This window comes from Nyctibius grandis, chromosome 1, assembly GCF_013368605.1.
Source record: "Nyctibius grandis isolate bNycGra1 chromosome 1, bNycGra1.pri, whole genome shotgun sequence".
NCBI classification, from domain to species: domain Eukaryota; kingdom Metazoa; phylum Chordata; class Aves; order Nyctibiiformes; family Nyctibiidae; genus Nyctibius; species Nyctibius grandis.
In genome coordinates, this window is record NC_090658.1 from 11,501,807 (window position 1) to 11,514,141 (window position 12,335).

The 12,335-nt window shown below is 40.6% G+C and overlaps 1 protein-coding gene across 8 annotated transcripts in view; it reads right to left on the bottom strand.

The window, feature by feature from the left end:
- EHBP1 (EH domain binding protein 1) overlaps positions 1-12,335 on the bottom strand; it is a 240,952-nt gene that overhangs the window by 182,779 nt on the left and 45,838 nt on the right. For all 8 annotated transcript variants that reach the window (XM_068406149.1, XM_068406140.1, XM_068406131.1 and 5 more), the window contains exon 5: positions 3,036-3,089. In XM_068406149.1, the coding sequence (XP_068262250.1) occupies positions 3,036-3,089 (54 nt within the window). The remainder of the gene's footprint in view (positions 1-3,035; positions 3,090-12,335) is intronic.

Genomic DNA, 12,335 nt, shown 5'->3' on the forward strand with positions numbered 1-12,335 from the left:
GGTTAAACACAGATGAAATTAGAGACAAGAAAGTTAGCAATAAATATACAAACACCTCAGCTGTGAAGGAGGTAAAGACATAGAAGAGGCTGATGGAAAATGAATATCAACATTAAATATTACAAAACCACATCAGGATCAAATTATTTATGGATTAGACATATAGTAGATGACAAACGTTAACTTACTAGAATACAAATACAGAGTGACTAAGACACTAAAAATACAGTTAGAAAAAAAATCCTACAATAACCAAGGTGATCGACCACAAAGTACATACATTTGCAGGATTAAAAAAAAAAACAAACACCACAACAAAAAAAAACACAAACCAAGAAAAAAAAAAAAACAACAAAAAACCCCAAATATCTTGCTTCATTTATATTTACAGCATGGTTATCCTGCACAAATCACATCACCGCTACTTAAAAATTCCTCTGAAAGTCCAGAATAATCTCATTTTGAATTTGGTAGCATCTGCCAGCAGAGGCATCAAACTTCAGCTGAATAGCTCCTTTAGCTGATCTTTGCTCAGCCATACTGAAGCATTACAAAATTATTTAGGAGATTGACTTTTAATAGTAATAAAAAAAGCTCAAAATAAATGTTTTTAGCAGAATTCAGATTGCTTCATAAATGAAAGAACGCCCATAAACTTTTCAGGCTTCAGTATTTTGCATACCGAGCGTTACTAACCAAGGAGGAAGGGAAACCTTGCCTCTGAGCGCAGAGAACATACTTGGACAAAAAGGAAAAGCCCCCAGAGGACTGTAAAAGTCCCCACACTTCCCAAATATGACCTCTCCTTGTCAGGTGTGATAATAAATATGTTCCTTTAAAACCAGGAAAACCATACGTTAAGCCTGAAAGGAGTAAATGTCGACAATTTAGGGAGGGAGGAGATCAATCTCTTGCCTCCCTGGCTCCCAGATTTTTAACAAGCAGGTGTTTTGTGCTCTGAAATGTCAACCAGCCATTGGATCATTTGTTACTTGCTCGAACAGATGAAAATATTTTCATTCACCACTAAGTGGAGCTGTTACTCTTGGAAAAGAGTTTCTCCATATTTGTCAAGCATATTTGCAGACCATTTTTTTGGCAGTATCCACAGCTTTCAGTAGTGTTTCATCTCAAAAAAAAAAAAAAAAAAAAAGGAGAAGATTGAAAGCAACTAGTTTTATAGTTGCTTTAGCTCTCAATTTTTGCAGTAAAACTATTTAATAAATTTATTGTTCTGAGGATAATATTCATATATCCTCTAATCCAAGCATAAACATCTACCTATCAGTGACTATTTGGCAGTTCTTGGGGGATGAACTAATGACATAACTGAGGTTGTAAAGAGTAAGTTTGCACATAAAAGATTACTCCATCACTGATACATACTGGAACCGTCTCCATCTGTTTCAGCAGAGGCCGCATTTTGGGGCGCAGCAACTGAAGCAACCTCCCACCCTGCAAGCATTACTGCAGCTCGGTGAAAATTTGAGGCAGAGAGGGAGAACAGCATGCAGCAGATGTACTACTGCCACCTCCATATATCATACGATGACATGTGAAAAAAAGCAATGTGTTATAAAGCAGGACACGAGGTCTACATGCCCACTATAAACTTCTGAAAAAAATCTGCTGCAACGTCACAGGAAATCCAACTATACCCAGAGGAGTTGGCTGAGAAATATACTGGCATTGTTTCATCCAGAGTTACTTGTACAGTGACAACTGGTGATGGAGACTTCCCTGATTAAAATAAACTAAGTGAGAAATAAAAGGAAACTCCAGGAAGCAGTAACTAAACTGTGTTTTGTGTTCATAAGTCTCATAAATGAAAATAGAAACTTGACATTTAAAAACAAAACTATAAATTAAGCACTTTGCTTTCAGCCCTTTTAAATGTCCAGTCACTGGTGATCAGAATAAACCTTAGCTTTGGACATCCAAATAACTTCTGATATCCACAAGAAAGAAAAAGCAGCATTTTTAGGCAAAAAAGATAACATGCAAGTTCCATTGCTTCCCCATACTTCAGTGCTGGATGGTACTACTACAACTCAGTGGAAGAGCAATGTTTTTTTGTTTAAAAACAACATAAATAAAAATTAAATCATGCTACTGAGAAACAGTCCATAATGAAACTGTATTAATGAGATATAAACACACTGTCTTGATACCACAGTCCTTTTAAAAGTATTTCAAAAAGAGTTTTCTCTAAGAAAACTCCAGATAAAGCAGCTCCCCCATTTTTCAGCCCAGGCAGCCCCAGAGCAGAAGCTGCAGCCCAACACAGAGATGAGAAAGGAAAAAAGTACTTCATGAAGCACCTGCTCTATGCAATGCTAAGCTCTGCTGTTTGGCAAAGCATGTTATTTGTACAGCCCTCAGGGGTTCAGCTCTCCCAAGAACTTCTGGGAGCTCCTGACTCAGAGGAGTCAGACATTCACAGGAGCTGCCTTTTAGGTTTTCACTGGGTGTGCAAGACGGCTCCCCCCACGCAGAGAGTGAGACTGGGATCTCAGGGAGCACGGGGCACATCATGACTCTCTTGCTCTTCGGTTAGGTGACCTTGGCTGGTCCCACCTCTCCACTCTGCCTCAATTTCTTCACCTTTAAGATGTAGGTGATGAAACCGTGCTCTTCGCTAAAGAGTGGCATTCAAAACTTGGAAGGGCGCGCTGCCATTTGGGATGTACAGATGTCATAACCCAGCTCTGACTTGTTCACTCCCCTACTCATAGAAAAATAGCGTGTCATAACCTGTAAAACAATGAGTCATAACACAGCTCTAACTTGTTTACTCCATTGCTCATAGCAAAATAACGCAAGGAAGACTGATGCTTACAGGGAAGGAATTTAAGCAGTGTAGTATAGTACCCCCCTCTCCTGTATTTTAATAAGCCTTTATTACTATGGAGCAAGGCTTTACTGTGGTTCAGCAGCTCAAATTTTACTCAAGCCCTTTTCAGCATTTAGACACCCTTTAATCTTTTAAATGATTCTTACGTGTATAAAAAACACAAAACAACATTCCAGCTTACATTCTCTATGACAAACGTCCATTCTTTGTCTTCAAACTCTTCAGCGTGAGGATCCTAGAAAAACAAACCAGAGAACTTAAGTCTAAAAATAATCCAGGGTGCAAGAAATTGTAACTCAGCCAAGATTTTCATATACTCATAGAAATATTTTTACCCACTGAGGATGACAGAGGGAAATATTTTAGCTGGAATGTAGGCTTCAGTGGATGCCAATAAGATGATTAGCAAGTTGGGGTAAAATTGTCAGTGAGGATTTAATAAAGACTCCTACGGATAGAAACATGAGGATGATTCTGATAAACGCCTGTAATTCTATTTCCTTTCATCCAGACGAAAAGAAAAAGAAAAATCTCTCTTTCATTCTTAAGTTCCACCTCCCAAATAAACACAACAAATCTACACCTTGCAGAGAGCAGTGGAGAAAGCCACCGCTCCCACCCTGCGTGAGAAGGCGTACACCTACAGCAGGCATCACCGCAACATCCTCATGCCCAGACTCCATCAGCATGAGCAGACATCCAAAGTCACAGCTTCAGCACAGTACCCCATTTTACCGCAAATTTCTTAAATACCTATCCTTACTTCACAACATTTCTATTGCATCACATGTGAGGACCAGAAAACATTTTCACCAACAGGAAAATAAATAACTGTGAGGTTCATATATTTCACATTTGTCTCCAATTTAATGAGCTTTCAATCTGACAGTGTGGTCTGTATTGTTGTTGTCTGAAATTATGATAACTGTGGAGACATTAAGTCATCCCCTTCATGCCTCTATCAAGGATCCTACTTTTAAAAAAATAATTTAAAGAAAACCCATTAATTTATCATCCAAACCTAGTTCTGAACAACTGTACTAAAATAACTTCTGCTCCTCTTGCAAAATAGCTTCTCACACTAAGAGAATGTGGCTTTAGGCTTTCTCTGGACATGAAGCCTAATTTTGCTACACCTCAATTTTATCCTATTATTTCTAGTTATAGGAAACGACTCAATTACTCCTTTGCCTCTGACGCTCACATGCTATAGACACTTGTAGACAGATGTCACCTCCCCATAATGAGCATTTGCCATCACCATGTATGAGACCCCTCAGCACCTGCAGAGTTTTCTTGCTATTATTTGAAACCTGCTCACGACACTACACCAAGCATTGCACCAATTCCATCTCACTGCTGTAAATTAACAAAATGGATAGAGATATTTTGCTTCCACTTTATCTCCATTAGTACCATATTTCTTTTCTTTCCAGAAGGCTGCAAGCCTCACATTCAATTGTTTCATCTCACCTTATCTCAGTCTTTGCTTTACCCATCCTGGTTTCACTCAGTTTTTCCTTGAAGTCAAGACACACAATGAGCAGAGGTACTGTATTGCAGTACTACACATGATTCTTTTAACTAGTTCTCACGAAATACTCAAAATAAAAGATTTTGTAAGTAACAAGCCTACAGCGTAAACAACCAGTGAAAAGAATTTTTCTTTTTCCAGCACACAAAAAACTTGGGAAGTGTGCTCTTAAATAAACCTCCTCTTTGAATGAATGACAATAACATCTCCAAGAGGATATCATCCTGTCTCCTCCAGCACACTCTTTCCTACAAAATCCAGCAAAGTGGGTTCACTGCTCTGCAGACTCCCTGTAAAACGCTGGCTCTCCTTACAGGAGTCCCACTGGGCATCAACATGCTTACAGGGGAAATCCAACAACACACCATACTGCTGGCACCATCATCAGCTATATATTTAACAGCTACAACCACGTGTCATGTGCAATACGTATTTTAAAATGCATTACTCCAACAATGGGACATAGTTTCAATGAAAAAAATATAAGATGTTACTAGAAACTTATGTCAAAATTGATGATTAATTTTGATATATGAATAAATCTTTTTACAATTTTTTAAAAAAATCAGAATAATTTAAATACTGCAAACGAGTGTAAAAAAAACATACTGTGCCATCAGTCATAAGAATAGAAGGGCAAGTAGATACATACAAAATTATACTGAGGTATCTCTGTGTCCCAATTAATGTACTTGTAAATATCAGATTATTTAATTATACATCCATCACATTAATCAATTTCGTGGAATTCTGCATTATGCAAATAGAGTTCATGATAACTGCTGGTTTGCTGTATCCTGTATAAACTCTAAAGATATGATTTTCTGTAATCCAGTTATTAAATACTTAACAATTTTCAGGAGTTAACCTGGGGCAATTACCTTTTTGTTTAATTGCTTCCTTTGATACAGCATAAAATGACATAATGAGATTTAATGGGATCATTAATCACATTATGTTTTAATAAGCCACTCCATAATAAGTGACTAAACTCTTAAATATTTCATCCTGCTCAATTTTTTTCATAACTCCCCCAAAAGCTATTAATGCAAGCTTCCAGGTTTACCTAAAACTGCTTGCAAAGTCAGGGCCCACGTAACAAACAAACAATCGTTATTTTGTTCATGCAAGGCAATAATCTATAAAGAAAAACAAAGCTCTTCTATCAATGACAATAAAGCCGATTCACTTCTCTGAAGGCTACAGAATCAGATGCTCTGCTGAGTATTTCTGATAATCTGATAAAGCAAAATAATACTGTAAAATGAAAAGACTTCTTAATATTCAACGTTTTAGCATGCACTTGAAAGCGAGTTGTGAACACTTCGAAAAATAAACGTGAGTGTGTTACCCCCAAACTCCCTACCAACTACCCAGAATAAAAAAATAAAAATTAAAAGCTTCAAGGGCTTCTCTAATGAACAGTCTTACCAAAAGTTTGGAGAGTATGAAATATGAGGGATCTGGACAGGTTAGATAGATGGGCCGAGACCAACGGCATGAGGTTCAACAAGAACAAGTGCCGGGTCTTACACTTCGGCCACAACAACCCCATGCAGTGCTACAGGCTGGGGGAAGAGTGGTTAGAAAGCGGCCCGGCGGAAAGAGACCTGGGGGTGCTGATCGACAGCCGGCTAAACATGAGCCAGCAGTGTGCCCAGGTGGCCAAGAAGGCCAATGGCATCCTGGCCTCTATTAGGAATAGCGTAGCCAGCCGGTCTAGGGAAGTGATCGTCCCTCTGTACTCGGCACTGGTAAGGTCGCACCTTGAATACTGTGTCCAGTTCTGGGCCCCGCACTTCAAGAAAGATGTTGAGGTGTTGGAGCGAGTTCAGAGGAGGGCGACCAAGCTGGTGAAGGGTCTGGAGGGTATGACCTATGAGGAACGGCTGAGGGAGCTGGGGTTGTTTAGCCTGGAGAAGAGGAGGCTCAGAGGTGACCTTATTGCAGTCTACAACTACCTGAAGGGAGGTTGTAGTGGAGTGGGAGTCGGCCTCTTCTCCCGGGCAACTAGTGACAGGACAAGAGGACATAGCCTCAAGCTTTGCCAGGGGAGGTTCAGGTTGGACATTAGGAAGAATTTCTTTTCAGAAAGGGTTATTAGACATTGGAACGGGCTGCCCAGGGAGGTGGTGGATTCACCATCTCTGGATGTGTTTAAGAAAAGACCGGACATGGCACTTAGTGCCATGGTCTAGTTGACAGGGTGGTGTCAGGGCAACGGTTGGACTCGATGATCCCTGAGGTCTCTTCCAACCTGGTTGATTCTGTGATTCTGCTAAGATATGGACCCTTTGCGTATGTGTAAGATATTTCAGATTTAAAGATAAATCCAGATTTTTTTTTTTAAAGCCACATTTCCTGTTAGTCTTAAAATCTCTCTAGAAACAGAAAACCTTGAGTAAGCTTATACACATAAGCCTCACCATTTCCTTGCAACAAACAGGCAAGTGGCTCCACTCTTCTCACTAAAATGCTTTTATCAGAAGCCCAGGGAGCAGCAAGCCTAGTCCTACTGCTAGCTAACTTACAACTTTATTACATGTCAGCATTCACAGACACTTGTATGATTATAGTTACAACACAGTTTCTATTGCAGCCACCATTTCACCCTTTGGGCTAACATTTCAATGTGTGGTCTCCATAAAAAGAGATGTTTCTATAAATTTGGCTAAACTTTCAGATTATTTTGGATTTGAAGAGGGTAAATACCAGTAAAAAACCATAACAACACATACTTCTGTCACTGGCTAACCCATATTCTCCATTCATTTCCCATATAAAACTCACGTGATGAATTTAGCGAACTATGCTTTGAGGACTATACAGTTGACTGCTCTTTAGGAAAAAAAAAAAAAATGCCACTGCAAAGAATAACCCTAGGAGTAACGGTTATAGCAGCCTTAGAAATTTTCGCTGTATGAAAGCCCTCCCCGATAACACAGCACACAAAACCTCACCTCACCTGCAAGCAGATACAAGTAACCACTGAAAATGCGCAGCTAGAAACACCTAAAGACAGGAGTTAGACCTCATTCCCATCCTCCTTCCTGAAAGCACATGATAATCAAAATCACCTAAAAGCTCAAGGAACAAACTCTCTCCAGTATTCTTCTCAGCCTGAAACTGCCTCATACCTCACTGTAACATGAAGGGTGTTGGCAGGAGCCATTTTTTTGGTAACATTCAAAAAAAAAAAAATTTATGTTTTCTTTACCAACATACCACAGCTGCAGAACTACACCCTATCCAACATTCATTACAGTTTTACCTTGAACTGAAAACTGTGAGTATTTGGGCAAATTGATTGAACAGTTTGTTGTTCCTCCTCATTTTATTGTGTAAAAAAGAATCATCATTCTTAATATCAAGAGATGGGCTCCCATTTTCCTGTTTCTCTTTCCATATGCATTCGTCTCTCAGGATGACACTCCTTTTCAGTAGCTTCAACTAAGTTTTAAAGCCTTCTTTTTTTTCCCTAACTGTTTTCTTTTCTTTTTTTTTTTTTTTTTTTTTTTTCCCTCTGGTAAGATGACTTTAGTGTTCAAAAGTAATGCTCATGTGAGAGACCAATAGTAGGGAACTGTGCAAAGGACGGGACATCTTATGGTTCTCCTACAGCGAGACCCTCAGATAGTGACTTCAACTTTTCTCTCAAGGTCAGCAGAGCACCTTCATCCACCATCGAAAACCTAGCCCATCTCACATTTTCCCAGTAACTCTGTTAACTACTTTCTTAAGAGATACACTGGCTCTCAACAAGCTCAGTCCTACAAATTTTTCACTGCAATCCCACCAACCAGCTTCTTTCTGTGACCCCATTCTGCCCACCCACATGCCAACTACTCAAAACCAGACAACTCTTCTGGGCTCTGGCAAGTGAAGAGCAACAACGAATGGGTCTGCCACATTTTTCTGTTCTCTGTTGATCAGTCCATCATCAGCCCATCCAGCAAGGAGCTTTGTCAAGGACTAGATCCTTTCTACAGCATACAAGGTGGTTTCTGAAGACTAAAGAAAGGTGACCCTTCTCCAGTAAGCTGAATTATCTTCAGAGTTATTTCTGTATCTCTTCTAACAGGAGTGAAGGAAAGATATCAGCAAACAAGAGACTGCTCCTTCTCCTAATCAGCAGCCAGAGCGGGTGGGGAAGATCTTCAGACTGTTAGTCCCTTCCTCCTTTCCTTCCCCATGCCTCCTCCCTAAGCTTTCCTGGCTTTTGAAACTTGCCTTTCAATTAGATCACTTCATACCAGCCTTAATCTTCGGTCTTTCTTCTTGGGGAATAACAACTTCAGGACTGTCATATTGAATCAGATCAAATGATGACAGGGTTTGTGATCTTCCTCTGCCAGTGACCTATAGCAGATGCTCTGGGTACTCCAGCATCTATCCTCAGCTTTTGTACTTGGCTGTTTGAAGCTGCAGAAGACTCAAAATTTGACCCAATTCTTGTCACTTTCAGTGCTGCTTACAGAGGTCTGATTAGTCTAGAAAGTCACATACAACTCTGGTCAGCTTTTGTTGAGCTTCCAGACAGCAGGGAGCTCTGAGCAGACCAGCAGAACTGTCCCTGTACATCACCACACCAAGCTCATGACAGCTCACACTTTCCTGTGAAGCCTCTGGGCTAGAAAGGCAACAACGATTGAAATTTGTTTCTAAAATATATTTTTTTTACAATTAGTCCCCACACTAACCCTGGATATTTAATTACTTAGTGTGCAAGTGTGCTTGCTTCCCTGAGTGTATGATTTTTGTATCTGACACACAACATCTTGTCTTGCTCACAGGGCTGTTTTTTCCCTCCTACAGAATATCCTTCACAGTGTCCAGTCAAGCCACTGGTCTCTCCTAAACTGACACAATTATGTTCTGAACCTGGATTTGTTCTTTGCTTCTGGGAAATGGCTTTATCAAAGGGGTTTGGTTGTTGGTTTTGTTTTTTTTTTTCCTTCCCTAAGACAATGTATTGGCTCTGCTGAAGTGTTCCTGCCAGTGAATGGCCAGTTACTGCACTATAATCAAAGCACATAATTGACCCAGGCTTTTGAGAAAGATGATATAGGATTTATTCTGAGAGATATGTAGGGACAGGAATACTTTCAACAATACAAGCCTCCTTTTATCATCTATTTTATTCTTATTTTACTCATAACTAATTTTTGTGTGCTTAGAAGGCTACGCCTTTAAAAATGTCTTTTTTTTTCAAACTTTGGAATGAAGAGCTGGTAATCTTCCCTGTTGTTGCAATAGTACATTGCTGTGATAAACCACATCTATTACTGACAAGTGGCTTTTGTAATCCAATGAAGCAAAGTCCATGCTTACTCCAGAAGAACAAATGTTTTTGCCTAGCAAGTTCACTTTGCTTTTAAGCTAGAAAATAACGATGTTGCAATTTAAATCCTCATAGTACAACTGATGTTCACTTAGCTTTGCTAAAAGCACTGGGCTTGCTTGGCAGTGAAAATGTCTCATTTAAAATCTCTCTCAGTTGATACAGGTATGTGTTTGTACATAAAACCACGGAAAAGTACACAAGCTTTCGTATACGATGGTTAAACCTTGCTAATGCAGGGACTCTAAAAATGAACTTCTGGAGTGCAACCATGGAAACAATGAAAAATGGGAATTCAGCTAGCTTTTCTGGCATTTGTGGATCTTTCCATGAAAGCACTACAAATCACAGACTTAAAATGCACAATAGGCTTATTGTTTCACAATGTTTCTTTTTCCCCATTTTGGTTGAAAAACCCAAGGCATAATCAAACATCAATGGAGAGCATGGCAAAGGAAGAAGTTAAACTTTCAGAACAGATGGAACTTTTTATGTAATTAGCACTTCAGCCGGCTGGATGGGCAGGAGCTAGAGCTAGTCAAGCAAAGCTGAATCAATCTATCCATTCGATGCTTTTCCCCACATGACTCCAGAGCATTATGAAATTTTACCAGCAGCCCAGAATTAAGTGAAATGAAACAAAAAGTTTTTATTTATTTGAAGTAAAAGTTTTCTAAATGAAGGTTATCACTTCTTCAATGCTTAGCTCTGCTTACCTAAGAGTTACAGATACACTGTTGGAAACAAGCTAACACCCAAAATAGGGATGTGCAGATAATGCAAAATACCTCGTCTGTTGACTGATCACAGGCACTTTGCTAGCCAGCTCTCAAGTGTCCACGGGTGACTACTGGAGAGGATATTCTTAACATTCTCATCAGCACTTGAAACCTCGACTTATCTCCTAATCCTACCAGCAACACATTTCAACAGCCACTTACGAATGCACAGGCACTACTGTGTGAATCGCTTCCCAAAACACGCAGCTGTCTGTTCTGGAGCCGCTCTTTCCCTTCCCTGCACTTCCATTTCAAACAGCACCACTGCGCTAACTTGCTATGTGTGATTGCTACAAAGCTCTGTCAGAGCAACTTGCTCCCATCAATGGGCTCTGCCAGTGTGGACGCAGAGCCAGCAGCTTCCCTTAGCTTCTCCAGCTGTAATGAAAGAGGACAACTACTGTTTGTTAAACAACACGGCCACGCTAAGTGTACTTACTGCAAAGTGCCAAACGTTCAGCAGTCGCTCCCCTTCGCAGGGGAGCGGCTCCTAAAGCGACTTTTACAGAACTGCAAGATGAGCCGTCTCATTTTCTGAGCTTTCCCGCTTTCAGTGTTTTCGCCTCCCTCCTTCCAGAGGAAGGAACGATACAAATACCTGACTTGTAAGTCAGCTCCCAAAAAGGCTGCTGTAGTGTTCTATTACATACTTCCCTTCCCACTACTCTAGCGCTAACCAGCCAATGCATTCAGCTGTGCAAAAAACAGCAAGTGCTTTTTGACCTTCTTTGCCCAGAACATAACAGCCAGAGACGAGCCAGCTCTCCGGGTGTTAGGACATACCCTGCGCTACAGCTGAAGTGCTGCCGTAGCACTGAGCCAAGAGAGCCAGAGGACTGGGCACAGCCTAAACTGCGCTCACAGCGTATTCTGCCTGCAATCACGTATCACCCACGGCTCATTCATCCAGGCAGGCTGCTGGTCTTGCACATATACAGGCTCCTGGTGCATTACCCAACTTGCTCAAAAAGCACTGCTCTGTACCACACCTGCATATCCTTACAGAGAAAAAGGTGGGTTTGGCCACTTATAGGCACTCTTGTTGAAGGAGCCAGAGCATCAGTCAGAGCAGATTTACATAAAAACTGCCCGACAATATGATGCTTTTTGAATGATCTCAATATTTTGATTATAAAAGCCTGTGCTTGTTCCCCCAAAGATCAGTGTGTACCGTTCCCAGAAGGCACAGCCTCCAGCACTATTCATGCTCCTACCTCTCCTCCCAGACCAATCCTTATGTCAGGCAGGCTCACTTCTGGAGAGCGGAGAAGGCAATCCAGTGAACAGATCTGCCTGTAGAGTCACAGTGCTGGGTCAAATTGAGGCTGTAGTAACACCTAACACCAGCTCCAGAGGCCCTTCTCTCCCCTCACTACCTGGGTCCTAGCCCTCACACTCACCTTCAGTGGCACAACTACAAGTCTGTTGTGCCATACTACAAAATATAGCCCTGAAGTGGTGCAGATGGGAATAAAAAGGTAGTGTGGGACAGCAGGAGAATGCTGGGACACACTTCTACTCCAAAGCCACAGCATCACAAATCTGCACCCAAAAGAAACTTAATTTCTCATTCTTCACGCAACATCTTATTGCACACACAGTCAAGAATTGTATACATTTCTGCTTCACTTTAAACGTTAAAAATATTAAGTAGCATTTACTGCATTACATAACCATATTCAGATTGTACAGACACGCAGCGTAGTCACATAATGGTGTTAAACTTCTTAATCCAAGAAGAGGCCCTTGAAGCTTGCAAAGGCAAACAATTTTTGCTAGTGAACTTTTGAACCTCAGTTGAAGACCATGTGTCTGCTAAGAAGAGAG